Here is a 15,731-nt window from a genome sequence, read left to right on the forward strand (position 1 = left end):
GTTGGTGTAAACAGTTTCCAGACCAGCAGGGGGCGCGCAACTGGAGAAAAATGTTGCGCGTTTAAGGAGAGGGAAAAAACGAGTGCGGAGTCTGCGCAACGAAGTTTCGGGAGAACCGCAGAGAAAGAAGGAGGAGGAGGAGAACAGCGCCATTTTTATTTTACTGGTAATTATTTTTCGACTCATTCTGCTTCACATCAGCGCTGCATGGCGTCGTTATTTACCCGAAACAAACAGCTGAAGTTCAGCTTCCGCGACAGGAATGGTGAAAATGCGAAAGCAGAAGGAAAAATCAGCAGCGTTTTGTCTTCCACCGAGAGCCGCGATTAACCCTCCGAACGACGCCGAAAAACAGAGCCCAGACTGGCCGGAACATTCCAGAAGAAGACCGGGTCCACACCGAGACCGTCACGATTTGTTCTCCGCCCAAAAAACGCTTTAAACCGGCGCAGATTAGAGGAGAGTCTGACGGCAGCAGCCCGACTCAACCATCAGGGAGGAGAGGCTGAACAAAGACCTGCAGAACCGCTGCTGATTGGCTCACAGCGGACACGTGACCGGCGCAACGTTCGATTTAAATCAGATAAATTAACACGTTAACAAGTACGCAAACTGTTTCTTCCGCATTTAACACGACCGTCCGGCACAGTGGCAACACTTTCAGCTATAACTCATATTTTAATATAACTTGAGTAGATTTAAATACCTTTCATTATTCTAATTATTCGAAAATTAAGACAATAACAACAAGCTGAAGTTATTTTAGTTATTTATAACTAACGTTATTTATTACATTTACATTCACAATGTCTGTAACATGTGGGCCAAAATCAATCTTTTAACAAGATATTTTGCTTTCTATTAATTTTTTTCAAAACAAGTAATATTTATTTATTGAATGATTTACAAATAAACATAAAAAAGAGTGAAGAAATATAACAAAATGTTTACCTTTTTCTGAAGTTTGGATAAATCTGAATCCCCTAAAAATACTTCTACTAGTGCTTAATTCAGCTAAAACGTTCAGTTCAATTCTGCAGAAAATCAAACTTTGTTCATCCAGACAAGTTACAAGCTAAGTAATTCTTAAAGACACAGACTATACAGCAGTGGTCCCCAACCTTTTTAGTACAGCGGACCGGTCAACCCTTTGGAGTCTGTTTTGTCCTCCGTGTATGTATGTGTGTGCATATATATATATATATATATATATATATATATATATATATATATATATATATATATATATATGGAAAGCCGTTAAGCTGTTATAGGACCAGTTGCCCCCGTTATGCTGCCCCCTGGTGGAGTTTTCAGCTACTTCCATATCAACATTATACCTACTCATTCTGCTTCCAAACATAAAAGCAAGAAAATGAAAATATCTTCGTATGTTTTCTTTTGGATCATAATGAACTGCAGCACCTCAGGAAACTCAAGCAGCAGGTTTTCTGCTGCATCGTAACTTTTTAAAAATTATAAGAATGAGTTTTGTGATTTAAACAGTTTATCATTGTTCAGACTCATAGATTTTAAGGGGAATTCTGCTTAATGTTTGCTTGTTGTCTTTATGCAGATTAGCATTAAAACAAAACAGAGACCTTACAATGAGGTCAAATATGCAGCATAAGAAATTCTACAGAAACCCATTTAATAAATGAGAACATTAATAAAAAATTATTTATTTCAGCAACTTTATCACTAAGTAAAAACACTATATGGGTTAGTTGCACACAGGCTGATGTTTTCCAGTGGTTATTTCTGTTTTCTGCTTCTAGTTCATGAACATCCGTCCATTTTCTTCCACCCTGGTCCCTGGTGGGTCAGGAGATGCTGGTGTGAGAGGCGGGGTCACCCTGGACAGGTCGCCAGTCTGTCGCAGGGCAACACAGAGACACACAGGACACACAACCATTCACACACACACACAGAGACCAATTAACCTGACAGTCATGTTTTTGGACTGTGGGAGGAACCTGGAGAACCCGGAGAGAACCCACCATGCACAGGGAGAACATGCAAACTCCATGCAGAAAGACCCCGGGCCGGGAATCGAACCCAGGACCTTCTTACTGCAAGGCAACAGTGCTACCCACTGTTCCACTGTGCAGCCTGGTTAATAGAAAACTTAACTGGGTCACATGGAAACTTCATGAGTCTGTTGGGAGCAGCTCAGTGATGTTCCCCCTGTCCTCCCTGCAGGTCTGGGCCCGGTTCTGATGGATTTCCCAGAGGATCAGAAGATGGCGCCGCCCGGCAGCGGCGGCGATGTGGTGTGGGGCGAAGATGAGGAAGACGGCGCCCATGGAGGAGTGAAGGAAGCGTTCCGGTCCAAACCCCGGTTCTCCTACACGGAGGTGAAGCTGCTGCTGGATGAGGTGAAGAAGAACAGACACATCCTGCTCAGTGAGTCGTCTGTCTCGCCGTCTCCATGGCAACCTCATCAGAACCTGTGCAGTGATGCTGTTAGCAACGTTTCGGTCTCCTCCTGTGTATCTTGGCTTCCTGAGTCATTCAGATTTCCATTTAGTAAAAAAATGATTCATAACAAAAACACAATTTTTGGTTGAATCCCTGAAAAAGGGATGAAGCCAGTGGAAGAACGGAGCTGCTGGATGTGGACCAGCAGGGCCACCGTACCGCGCAGAAGGCCTGATGGACTAAACATGACGCTTCTCATCTCAAACCGTAGTAGGATTTTATGACATAAATAAACATGAAGCAGAAGGAAAATGAAACATTTTTTACAAATAAAGATCTGCCTCTGAGTCTGAGCTTCTGCCCCAAATTATTCACACCCTGAGTTTAAATGACTTTCATCCAAAGCTAGTCAGAAATAATAAATGGATCTTTCTATAGTTCATAAAAGTATTTCTAAGTATTTTTAGTCACTTCCTCTGGTATTTAACAATCATTTCTGCAATTTGTGGAGCTGCTTTAGAAATATTTCTGCTATTTTCCGGATTTCCTCGTGGAGAACAGATTTGATCGATCAGGACATCAGGAGAGAAATACCGCCACCTGTAGGTGGGAGTGAGCATCACTTCAACACAATGTTTTGATCATTATTGCTGATTTTCACGTAAACTGGGGGAAAGTTTAGGCTGATCTGGAGCTCCGCCCACCGACCCCACAGGAAACATGGCGCCATATCAAAACACCGCCAGAATCTGGGTTAGGCTTTGAATATTTCTGGGCCTGGCTGAGACTGAAACAGTCAGACTGGAGCGAGAGATTCAGCTCTTTGACTAGGCCATTCTAAGCCATTGGATCAAGGCTTTATTTGTGCAGTTCATGATCATCATCCTCCTAATCCTGAGTGTTTTTCTTCCAGAGAAGTTTAACCGCGGCGTGTCGGTGGACGCCAAGAAGCAGAAGTGGACGGAGATCACGGATCGGATCAACAGGCTGGGCGAGAACCACCGAGAGGTCCGTCCCTCTGTCCTCCTCCGTCCCTCTGGGCCAATCACAGCCCACCTTCGTCTTATCGCTCCCTCTTCGTTCCTCTCAGACGCGGCAGATAATGAAGAAGTGGGCGGACCTGAAGTGCGACGGGAAGCGGCGGCTGCTGGCCCTGCGGGGCCCCAACGGCTCCAACCTGAGGAAGAAGCGTCTGGGCCCGGTGGAGCGGATGGTGCACCGCATCCTGAAGATGAGTCCATCTAGAGGTCAGCAGCCATGTCTCCTTCTGCTTCCCCTCTGTCCTCCGGACCTTCAGCCTGACTAGATCTGGTCTCAGCTTAGATTTGTCAGATCATTTTTGGCGACCTGCTGTCCCGTTTGTGGTTTGTCCGCTCTGGGCTGCCGTAGAACCAACATGTCCGTGCCTGGCGGCCCGGTCTTTTACCAGCTGCTGTCGTGTTCGGGTCCCCAGATGGCTGCAGCGACCAGGACTGGAGTCCTGCCGAGGATTTTCCCAAGCCTCTCCAGACGGGTCCGCTGATGCAGCCGCCGGCGCCGTATTCCTACCTGAACCTGAACGAGAACTCTGGTTCCCATGGCGACGGCCTGTCCTTCGACATGTCGCCTCTGTCCTCGCCGGAGAACGAACCCGGTGAGCAGATTAAAAATGGTGGTAAAAGTAGGCAGAGATTAATTTCTGCAACATTTATGCCTTTAATGTTCCAATCAATTTATTGTACCATAAACACTTCTCTAATAATACCATAACTGATGCACCTGGGGGCGGGGCCACACACACTGACAACAGCCCTGAAGGTAAAGGTGTAAGCAACGCAAGTCCAGTATGTGTGGGGTCTGCAGAGCTGCTAGCTGGCTCCCTGACCTTTGACCTGTGCAGCTCCTGGGTGGAGTTACATCCTCCGCTGACCTGATGTTGTTGATGTTTTGCAGACGAGCTGATCCACTCCTCCTCCGAGTTCGAGCAGGCCGATGATGAAGGTAAGATGATGATGATGATGAAGGATTCAGTCTGCTGCTGGTTCTGTTGGGTCTGGACCAGAGCCGGGTTTCAAACATCCAGTAATCGATTTGAATTGATTTTTCTCTGAATGGCCCAACATAGGCCTGTCGCGATAAATAATAAATCAATTAATCGTACGATAAATTAAAACTATCAACCTCATTTTATTTATCGTCTCTTCCAGCCTTTTTCTCTTTCTGTTGATGACACTGAATGAAAAAAGGTTCAACTCCGCTGCTCTCCACTGACCCTCCCTTCCTCATTTCCTCAGTGTAATGTCCAGTTCACACTACACCATCTTAGAGCTGTCGGCCGATTGTCGGCCCATTTTCAAAACCTGAGAGATCACACATTAGCCGACAGAAATCCTAGGTAGAACGGTTCCATCGGGTTCCATCGGGTTCCATCGGGTTCCATCGGGTTCCATCGGGCCGTGTGGTGTCCAACAATGGGCACAAAATAATGACTCCAAGTCCAGTGAAGTCATTTTAAAACCAGGCATTAATCAATGCTTTACTACAATCTCCCTGCAGTGCATGTGTCTCTAGTGTCAGCGTAACGTCCTGACTGAATGAAAATCATTAGAACCTTTTTATGTCACGTTAACGAAGAACAGCTGAAAAGTTACCGGTTCATCAACTGGTACCAATTTGGCTCCAACTCCTCCCCTCATCATTTCTATATTCTTTACACCAAATGTTTTATAAACATTAATGTTGTTTCCACATATCATCTCCAATGTCCGCTGGACTTCGGGTTGCTCCGTGTCAGCTGTTTGGGATTCCCCTCTGTAATTTCCCCTCAGAAAGCAGGAGGAGAATCCGGCTTTCTGATTGGCTACCTGTCACATTCAACAGGCTGCGTTAAGCTCCCAGTGGGGACAACCCCTGATTTAGATCGAGCGCCACAACGATCTACCGTAACACACCACACACTACAGGATGATCGGTTATGAAACCACAAGAGACAATCTGAGAACATCAACGTTCTCAGATTGTCTTAAGGGGAAAATGTAGGAGTGAACTAACGTGTAGTGTGAACTATTGCATCAGGTAGTCGATGTTCCATCTTCTCTATTTAAATCTAATGATTACTGAAGGACAATATGGTTTACAGACTTCATAATCTGAACTCTTTTGGTTGAATCCAGTATTTATTTACACTTTGGTGTTTTTATTCATTTTTGTTAATGGAGACTGAGAATCCATTTTATTTTAGTTTTTGGTTGTTTTGTTTATTTGATCAGTTCCAGTGTTAAATGTTCTTTTGAAAATAAAGTGTATCTATCCTTGGCAGGAAATCACATGAATTATTATGTCATTTCCATTAAATCAGAGTAAAAAGGTCTTCAAACAATATTATCGTTTATCGCAATAATTATTGAGACAATTAATCGTTCAGTAACATTTTCTATCGTGACAGACCTAGCCCGATTCAAATCATTGACGCTTTAAATTGATTCTTTCAATGCGCCTTTTACCCATAATGCCTCACCTGTACCATACTAAAGCAAAACGGCAGAAACTTTGAAAGCCACCAAAGTGAAGGCAGCAGCCAACTGGATGAGAGCCGGACGGTTAGCAGGCTTTGCTACATGGAGGTGGAACAGAGAAATGTAGTAAAAGGTAATAAATTAATGAGGTCAAATTAAGGCAGTTAAAGGTAGTAAGAAGTAACTAAAGGTAGTAAATTTTCCCTTCAAAATATTTTTAGTTTTCCATTGATGCTGACTTGTTGTTTTAAGTTTGTTTTACTAGAATCTGTATAAAAATTATAACTCCGGTACTGGCAGGACCTGGGCCGTCCCAGATGGACTCCAAGCTGCTGTGCTCATGCGTAATGTTGGAACCGCCTAACGTGTTGAGACGAACCAGTCATTTTGCTCTTCGCTGTGGGAAAATCTAAGTTTTCAGGCGTGGGGAGCTGCAGACAGGCAGCGGTCAGAGCCGCAGCAGCTAAAGTCAGTTAAATAACACCAAAGCATCGCTAACACACTGCAGTGTGAACAAACTCAGAAGTTAACATTCAAATGTAGGAAAAGTGGTAAAGCTTTTACGTACTAGTTTGTCATTCATTATTATCCGACACCATTTAGACACGTTTCATGTTGTTGTTTACCTCCAGAAATTTCACAAAGGTAAAAAGACGATTCTTCCTCCTGCCCTCCGTAGCCGGTAGAACGGTTCCGGTAACGAAATGAAACCTTAATTTAGAGCAGTGCGCCACAGCAAAGGGAGAATAACTCAGAAAAACCATCAAAGAACAACTCAAACCACCCGGATCTCCTCCTCCCTCACTTTCCGTGTCGGATAGCTACGCGCAGACTGGTTGCCATGGCAACAAGCAGCTCCACTATATGCATGAGGATCCGTCACCATAAAACCAGCAAAGGTTTCCCACACAAAGGGCAGCAGATTGAGTCCTCAGCAGTTCCATGATTCAGGATGGATGTTTATTTGGGATTCTAACCATCATCTGAACTCTGGTTGGTTTAAACAGCTGCTCTCATTGTGACCATGATCTGACAGAGTCGGTGTGTCGGTCTGTTCACTGACCTGTGAAATATGACACCTTGAACCTGGTCATGGAGTTGTTCTAGTGGTGGCGATTAGCAGCAAGCTAATATTCTGAGAATAAAACAGCAGCTTGTGAAATTGGAATATCATTGCATTTACTGATATTCTTTAAAAACAAATATCCTAATGTCTTATGGAGTCAGGATAAGCACTAAAAATACTTCCTGTTTCTAACATGTGAGGTTTTGGTCAAGTTAAAGTCACAGTTAGATCTTCAAGTTAGTGGGATAAAGTTTCCATGAGTCGTCGTCTAACATGGGTCAGTGAGCCGACTGCAGATTCTCACAGATTATCAAGCTAGAAAAAGTTTGATCTGTCCATTTAGATTTCAGCCAGTGCCATGTTTTTCACTGAAATGTTGCTAAATGTAGAAAGAAAGTCTGTGAGTTGGTAACGGTGGGGTCACTATTGGTAACTACAAGCTTGGAGACCCGACCCGGTGGGTCGGTCAGTCAAACCTCCCACTGCAGAGCAGCAGGACAGAGATGATTTATAGACCTTTACTGACTGGATCAGAGGAAGAGATTCACCTAAATATCCACCCATTCCCCAAGGTTGAGAAAATCGGTGCGACATTGGCTCAATTTTGTGTTGGTTCTGTGAACATTCCCCAGCAATTGTGTTCTGAAGGTTCTGGACCTCAGGCCCGGCTGCCGGTTCTGATGCTCAGTGCCCCCTTCTCTCCTCCAGGTCCGTCCTCCCAGGACGTCAGGCAGAGGATCAGACCCGTCTTCACGTACTCTAGGACTCACCAGAACCAGAACCAGAAGTCCTGCAGCCTCCCTCCAGGGGGCGCCGCTCCTTCCTCCTCCTCCTCTTCATCGGCAGCGGCCGGCGGCCCGCCACCCGCCCCGTCGCTCCCGTCCCGTCCGTCCCCGTCCCTCCTGTCCTCCCAGAGCCTCCAGCAGCAGCGCGCGGGCCGCCTGCTGCTGGGCTCGGTGTCGCGTTCCCTGGAGGTTCTGACCCGGTCCGTCCAGCTGCTGGTGGAGAACCAGCAGGAGTTCGTCCAGGAGTCGCTGCAGCTGCAGCGGGACGCCGTGGACGTCCTCAGGGACTTCTCGGAGACCGCACTGCGAATGCTGAGGGACAAAACCAGCAGTGGACCTCCCGGACCGGACCAGAAGCCACAGCAGAACAACCAACAGAATCCCCCTACTGGGTCCCAGCAGCAACATCCAGCCTCACGGTTCTGACCCTCCTACTGATCCATCTGACCAGAACCAGAATGCAGGACACGCTGACCAGGTTCCGACCCGGTTTTTGCCGTTGGTTCTGACCCGGAAACTGCCCAGCGGCCGGTTCCGGCTCTTTATTTATTGACATTCTGTTGTCCTCATGTTGGCACCAGGACAAACGGAGAAAAACTCCCAATTATTTGTATTTTTTAATCAACTGACTTTATTTTGGTAAGTTGTCAACAGGAAACAAAAACATAACAATAAACTAACCCATAATTTACCAAAAAAGGAAATTTAATTTAAAAAAGGAACCTGTCCTCGCCTACCCCTACTGAAATGGTTTTTACTAAAAATATGATTGAAAATAAAACATTCATAATTTCAACAAAACCTTGAAACCTTGAGTTTCCGGTTTATAAATTAACAGCAAACTTTGGTTCTTTTAGCCTGTTGTAAGAGAAAAATGGCAGTTAAATTTACAACAATTTATAAATTTATTAATAAATGTATCGGGTTGTAACTAAATATTTACAACCAATATTTACATAATTAGCTTGCTTACTAAATATTTAGCTCTAAGCTATTTAATTCCAAACTATTTAGCTCTGAGCTAATATGCAAATTCACTTGCCAATAATTGGAAGTGGACTATCAAAATAAAAGCTGGTGAGCTTCTTTATAAACTCCTGCTGGTCAGTCTGATGCATTTCTGCTGCTATAGATCTACAAGGAAACATCAGGATGGCCTTTAAAACCTTCCTGTAGAAATGTGAAAAAATACACATTTATCATGAATAATAAATGAAAGATGAGATTCTGCAGAATCTGTCCTCCAAGATGGCCACTCTTTCTCCCAGGGCTCTTCAGCAGAGAGGGGACATGAGCTCCACTGAACACCTGCTGCTCAGCTGATGCAAGTCCACCTCGCTGCAGCAGACAGGAAGGGGCGGGACGGACCACTGTCTGTCTCAGACCTTATTGGGAAATGAGACCATTGGACGCCGGAAGTGAAGGGGGCGCTATTTCCTATATTTTCCGTCTCTCCTGTTTTTATTTTCTTTTTAATTCAGTGATATGTCTTCACTTTTAGGAAGGATTTTCATGCCATAATTAATATTAAATAATAAAGACTTTGTGGTATTCTGATTTGGTAATGTAATTATATTAGTTTTGTTACCACCCCCACGCCACTAGAGGCAGGATCAGGCCCGAAAAGATGCGACTAAGGAAAAGATTTAGAAGTAAACAGAAAGCTACAGAATTTGTTACAAACTGTGTTGAACTGAATAAATAAAAGAGAGAAGTTTAAATAGGTGCTGAGAGTGAAAATCCTTCCTAAAGGTGAAAATATATCACAGAGTCCAAAAGAAAACAAAAACGGGAGAAACGGATAATATAGGAAATAGCGCCCCCTTCACTTCCGGCGTGCAATCGTCCCGCCCCTTCCTGTTTGCTGCAGCGGTCCTTTACAGCTGATGATCACGTGATTGGCCGTCTCACAAACAGCTTCCTGTTAGCTAAGTACAGCATAATAGCAGCACTGATACAACTTGTACACCTTGTAGCCTGTCTGCTACAGTCTTATGTTAGCTAAACAGATCAATATGCAACGTGTATCTGACTCACACTGAAGATTTTATTTTAGCAGAAAAGGTTTTGGACTAAACTGTTCCTCCTGTTAGCCTCTCTAGCACCAAGTACAGCTGGTCAATCAACCATCACTGTGTTCAGGGAACCAACGATTAATAATCCAGAAATAAACTTGATATGGTAACGGACTGAATGTTTTGTTTTTAATGTAATCTTTACTCGTCTTGCGGACGCAGGTGGTTGCCACGGTAACAGGTGTGCTTAAACTACAGTGAGAGAGTAAAAAGGTAGGAGTGGTTTTGAGTTGATCACCTGAACTTGTAGTAGCTGATATATTTTTGAAAATCCGACAGAAATGATGCACTAATGGAGTCATGTTTACGCGCCGAGGTTTTGTTTGTGAGACTTGCGGTCACGTGGGTCGTTTGTGGGCGGATGTTTTATCACATTGGAAAGTGATAAAACATCTGTATTCAGGAAACACAGTAATCCAGTCCAATAAACAGAGTAACAGCTGAGACACTGCTCCAGTTAAATACGCATTTTTGATCTAAATTATCACAAGTATAGGAAAGGACAAATTTACAGGGAAAAACTATGCACAGTAAATGCAAGTCATATTGGCACATGAATTTGTTAAAAACTGTTTTTAACAAACACACAGTTTAAAATTTCATTAAAGTTTATGCTTGGTAATTTAAGATTCTTGTTTTACTACCAAGTATAAATTATTTAGGCGAATAATCATTTTCAAAAAGAGACAAATCTATTTGCACGTTAAATATAAACAATAAACGCCTTTTAAATCATCAAAAATCACAAAATTGCTTACATGACCCTCTCAATATGGCGGACATGTTAGGGTCTGGCGGATGCCCTGTGTGGGTGGGACTTCCTGGTGTTCTATTCCGTGATTGGCGGGTCCAGCCTCTGACCCCAGTGCGCAGACTCGTGCTTCTCTCCGGTACAATGGCGGCAGTCGGAGCGCCGTCCTCCGTGTTTTCTCGGGTTTCTGTCCACGGAGCAGCAGCGGGAGAGTTAATAAAGCTGTAAGACAGAAACAGCAGCAGTTGGTGAACTCTGGAAAGAAGAGAAACGGTTTGAGGCTCAGCTGGAACTGCTCAGTAACTGTTAAAGGAAAGTTTGGAGAGAGAAAAGCTAGCAGAGATGTGGAGACAGCAGGTCAAACAGCGACTGGATGCAGCAGAGGAGCAGAGACACGAAATACTGGATGCTGCTTTCAGCCCCGAACATCGGCTGCACACATCAGGTTTGGAGATTTACCTTCTTCACCAGGGATGGGAGCTGCAGGCCGGGAGCTGCTTGGTTCTCCAGGAGAACATGTGAAGCTGTTGGTCCTTGATGCTCTTTGGATGCAGAACTAGGAGTTTATCCAATATGGCCGCCGCACATTTACAATGAAGCAAAAGTTTATTTTCATTAATGTGTTGCATTAAGAAGATCAGAGAACATGTTTGTATAAAGTTTGACGACATAAAAGGCTAATAAACGGATTATTAGCTTCCATTGATCAACAAGCCATTTTCTGTCAAGAGCTGAAGCTACTCAATGACAGATTATTATTATTATTATATCCTGAATAAACACGTTCTCTGTTTTCACTAATAAATTAGGTTTCATTCACTGTTTAAATGACTGAGTCCAGGTTTAACCAGCAGATCTTTACAGATGAACAGGTGGAGTCCAGACCTGTTAAACACTGAGAAACATCAATAAACAAATTCAAAAGTAAGCAATTATTAAAGCAGAAAATTATAATGGGTAATAAAGAAATTATTACAAAGGATTTTTAAAAAGGTAGTTAAAAATATGCATTTGCTTCACTATGTAATGTTATTACTGCCAACTTTTTTACAGAGAAATTTTTAAAAATTAGAGGATTAATCTGCACAACCACAATAAATCCAGTACCAATGTACCGAAACAAGACAAAGGCAGAGAAATGACTCAGTTTCAACACTTAACTACAAAAGCTTAGAAGAAACGATGAACCCATGAAGTTCCTCTTCCTGGATGTCCGACCCAAACTGACCCAAACCTTTCCTCCAGGCCGTCCAGCCTTCATCTGATCTGAATAATAAACTTCTGGCTCATCAGGTGAATGAAGCAGCCACTTTCAGTCTGGTTTCCATGGTTACCACAGCACTGAGACCGGCCTAGTCAAAGGGTAAAATGGACATCCATATAAACCTGGTGCTGGTTCTGCTTGACCTCAGCATCTGAAAATAAATGAAGAACTTTTGTACTTTTAGCTAAGAGCTGTTAAACAACTGAACAGGTTGAGAAAGTAAACTTCTAAAGTCCTTTCTGAACCGAAGCTTCAGCCCGGAAACCTGCCGTATCAGGCGCTCACCTCATGGCGCCCGTCTGGGGAACATAATCCTTACTTTTCAAAATAAAGCTCACATCACAAAAGTGTCCAGCCTGTAGCCATAGTGTTTCCCTGACTGGCTCTACCGCCGCAGCCTCATCTGCCATTTTCTCAATCTCACCGTCTCGTTCACGTCTTGCTGCAGATTGGCTGGTCACATGATCAGTGCAGCGTCTTAAAGAGACATGAGCGTAGCCTGCCTATGCACAGCCAAAAGAGACAAAAACAACTTTTCTTTTTTAAACACATAGAAAATACAGACTAGGGCTAAATAACGTCAGTCAAAGTCATGAATCTTGGTGTTGGTTAATTTTTGGTTTATCGCCCAAACATAAAATTATGTTTAAGGTTTAGAATCTCAGGAAAATACAGAAGGTGGCAATTTAATCACTAACCCTTCTCTGATTTACACTGCAGCCTCCTTAAAGAAGAAGATGCTGTAATCATCTTTAGGTTTGCTGACTGTTAACTCAGTGCTGTGTACTTTAAAGTGCTTGCATATCTACATGCCAATATCTACCTGTTTATCTCTGAAGCTCCAGTTGACTGTTTTTTATTGTTCCTGAAAGTTAAAAATGCTCTATTATGTAATAATTATAATTTCAATAATAAGTTTCACTGTCTTTATAATGTTAACAGGTTTCATTGTTCATTATGTTCATAAAGTGTTTCTGTGTTCCCTGCAGATGTTCAGCAGGTTCTGCTGGTTAAACAAGAACCGAGTCCTGATCCGGACCAGAACCACCCAGAACCCGTCCACATGAAGGAGGAAGAGGAGGAACCCTGGAGCAGCCAGCAGGGGGAGCCGCTCAGCGTGAAGGAGGAGGCTGATGCCTCCAGGTCTCCAGTCATTGCTGTTCTCATAAAGAGTGAAGATGATGAAGAGGAACCTCTGATCGCTCATCTTCATCAAACAGAAGATGGAGAACTGCCAAGCAGCAGCTCAGCTCAGCAGATGAAAACAGAAGAGGGCTATGGAGAAACAGAATGCACCATAAATCCGGATCCAACCCCTCATGGAGACGCTTCCAGCTCTTCAGAGACAGAGATCAGTGATGATGATGATGATGAGGTGAACCATTCTGGGTCAGAAGATGAAGGCAATGAGAATGACTGCAAAGGCTTCAGAGAGAATACAAACATGGACCAGGAGAGGGAAGTCCAGACAGATCTGAAATGTTTTAAATGTACTGAGTGTGGTCAAAGTTTTACCAAGAAAAAACATCTCACAGTTCATATGAAAGTTCACACTTTGGAGAAACCGTTTGGCTGTGAGGTTTGTGGACAAAGATTTGATGAAAAGTCCTATTTAGACCAACACATCATAATCCACTCAGTAGAAAAAACATTTGTTTGTAACGTCTGCAGACAAATGTTCAGCCAAAGAACACATTTAAGCAGACATATGAAAATCCACAGCGGGGAGAAACCGTTTGGCTGTGATGTTTGCGGACAAAGTTTTAACAGGAAATCCCATTTAAACAGACACCTGAAAATTCACACAGGGGAGAAACCTTTTGGGTGTGACATTTGTGGACAAAGATTTCATGAAAAGGCCTATTTAGACAGACACATCAAAATCCACTCAGGAGAAAAACCATTTGCTTGTGATGTCTGCGGACAAAGATTTAGTAGAAAGGCACATTTAGACCGACACATGGGCAGCCACGCTGATGAGAAACCTTTTGGTTGTGACGTTTGCAGACAAAGATTTACCCACAAATCTGCTTTAAACAGACACATGATTATTCACACAGGAGACAAACCATTTAGCTGTGAAGTTTGTGGACAAAGATTTAACCAAAAGTCAGTTTTAATGACACATGTAAGGATCCACACAGGAGACAAACCCTACGCCTGTGATTTTTGTGGACTAAGATTTAACCAAAAGTCAAATTTAAACAGCCACATCAAAATCCATACAGGATACAGACCGTTCAGTTGTGATGTTTGTGGACAAAAGTTTAACCGAAAAGGAAATCTAAACATGCACATGAGAACCCATGCAGCAGGGAAGAATCTTTAGATACTCCGACGGTGGAGGAAGAAACCTGGGCATGTTCTGACTTAGATCACTTCAAATTACTCCAGAACCTTTTTACCTTCTTTTTTTTCCACGAAAAATATATTTGGTTTCAGAAACATTTAATCACGAGCAGAACAGACAGCAATCAGTTGATTTTATCAGATTGTTAGGAAAAGTGCTGATGTATCTTTCGTCTTCTCGGCAGCAAAGACTCACCTGAATTTTAAACAGGCTGTCAGCACATCCCATTGTAACCAGCAGCGCCCCCTACTGTCTGAAACAAGGAGCCATGGGTGATCTGTGGGCTTGTTTTCTGAAGGACAAAACATCATTGGTTCTCTTCAATGAGTCTCATGAATTAGACCCATGAGCTAACACCACTAGCTGGAGCTAACACTAGCAGCTGTAGCTAACACTAGCAGGTGGAGCTAACACCACTAGCTGAGCTGGAGCTAACATAGTATTTTATTGTATTATTTTTATATCTGAAATAAGTATTTTATTCAGAGAAAGTCTGTTCTAACTAACTGTGGATCTTTTTAAAGTTTCAGATAAAATAAATGAATAAAATTAATCTGTAAGATTCTGGCTCATAAAGAAGAAAAACCTAATATTCAGTGTGAGAAGATTAGAATATTGGAAAAAGTTAAAAATGATATTTATGTAAGGTAAGAACAAATGATAATCAGAACATCTAGACCCACGGTGCTCAGACGGGTCCAGAACATGGGCTGAGGAGAACCAGAACCAGACTGCTGCTCAGAGGTCCAAAGTCCTTTAAGTTTTTATTTCAAATCAAGGTGGTCCAACAGAGCTCAGCTTTCGTTCTGCCAGAACCTTCAAGTGTGTGAGAACCCGTCTGACCTCCAGACAGGATCTGAGCTTCGTCTGATGAGTGTGAGGAAGATGCCAGCCTGCCTGCAGCTAACAAGGTTTTCTGATGTCTAATCAGAAATATTAGCTGATTAGGCTATCAGCTAATGTTTCAGCTGACTGTCGTAAATACTTTAATAAACAAAACTGAAAAAATAAATAAATCGTCACATTTAAACTGAATCAAATTCAAAGTCCTGAAATTTGTTGATTTTTTTTGTGTGTGTTTGGAGCAAAATATTCAGTGTTTCTTCTGATCCTGCTGTGGCACGAGACTCAAGGAAGACTCAACTTCCTGCACAGATGTGGGATAGTTTCTGTCACAACCAACAGGAGACTCCAGGTGGACTACATCCACATTCCCTGTCCTCTGAGCTGGACGATCAGAAAAGACGATGGGGGAGAACAACTGAACGTTCTTGGAGATTTGAAGTTTCTTTAATTACTGAAGAGAAATTGCTTTAATTTCTGATCTGTTGAACATTGCATTTTTCAGTGTTTTAGTTTTGTCAGTACATTTAGATCAGTCTTATTAAAAGAAACAAATCCAGTGATGAAGCAGCAGCTTTTGCTGAAATGTTTTATATGATATAAACAAGTTATATTAAAAAGAACAAGAAACTTGCTGAATAGGTAATTATTGATTCTTCAATAGGAAACCAAAATATTTCAC

The 15,731-nt window shown here is 42.9% G+C and overlaps 2 protein-coding genes across 3 annotated transcripts; both read left to right on the plus strand.

Annotated features, from left to right (window-relative positions):
- Positions 1–107: 107 nt before the first annotated feature.
- LOC122832728 lies at positions 108–9,953 on the plus strand. Of its 2 annotated transcripts, none has more exons than XM_044119772.1 (7): positions 108–603; positions 2,203–2,406; positions 3,335–3,429; positions 3,512–3,668; positions 3,875–4,054; positions 4,354–4,401; positions 7,690–9,953. In XM_044119772.1, exons 2-7 carry the CDS (start codon positions 2,220–2,222, stop codon positions 8,190–8,192), a joined length of 1,170 nt encoding a protein of 389 aa, XP_043975707.1. In that variant the 5' UTR covers positions 108–603; positions 2,203–2,219; the 3' UTR covers positions 8,193–9,953. The 2 variants fall into 2 exon arrangements, with proteins under 2 accessions (XP_043975707.1, XP_043975705.1); XM_044119770.1 differs by having other exon boundaries at positions 242–603; positions 3,851–4,054; positions 7,690–9,751.
- A 729-nt stretch (positions 9,954–10,682) lies between these two features.
- LOC122832721 (zinc finger protein OZF-like) lies at positions 10,683–15,585 on the plus strand. The gene is made up of 2 exons (XM_044119763.1): positions 10,683–11,037; positions 12,846–15,585. The coding sequence occupies exons 1-2, from the start codon at positions 10,935–10,937 to the stop codon at positions 14,183–14,185; spliced, it is 1,443 nt and encodes a 480-aa protein (XP_043975698.1). The 5' UTR covers positions 10,683–10,934; the 3' UTR covers positions 14,186–15,585.
- The last annotated feature ends 146 nt before the right edge of the window (positions 15,586–15,731 follow it).

Source organism: Gambusia affinis, linkage group LG06 (genome assembly GCF_019740435.1).
Source record: "Gambusia affinis linkage group LG06, SWU_Gaff_1.0, whole genome shotgun sequence".
NCBI classification, from domain to species: domain Eukaryota; kingdom Metazoa; phylum Chordata; class Actinopteri; order Cyprinodontiformes; family Poeciliidae; genus Gambusia; species Gambusia affinis.

Excerpts from the sequence above, each read along its gene's own strand:
- LOC122832728 (XM_044119770.1), top strand. The coding sequence starts at position 2,220 with ATGGATTTCCCAGAGGATCAGAAGATGGCGCCGCCCGGCAGCGGCGGC. Across the intron at positions 3,430-3,511 it reads TGGGCGAGAACCACCGAGAG|ACGCGGCAGATAATGAAGAA; the intron begins GTCCGTCCCTCT and ends CGTTCCTCTCAG. Across the intron at positions 4,055-4,353 it reads CTCGCCGGAGAACGAACCCG|ACGAGCTGATCCACTCCTCC; the intron begins GTGAGCAGATTA and ends GATGTTTTGCAG.
- LOC122832721 (XM_044119763.1), top strand. The coding sequence starts at position 10,935 with ATGTGGAGACAGCAGGTCAAACAGCGACTGGATGCAGCAGAGGAGCAG. Across the intron at positions 11,038-12,845 it reads ACATCGGCTGCACACATCAG|ATGTTCAGCAGGTTCTGCTG; the intron begins GTTTGGAGATTT and ends TGTTCCCTGCAG.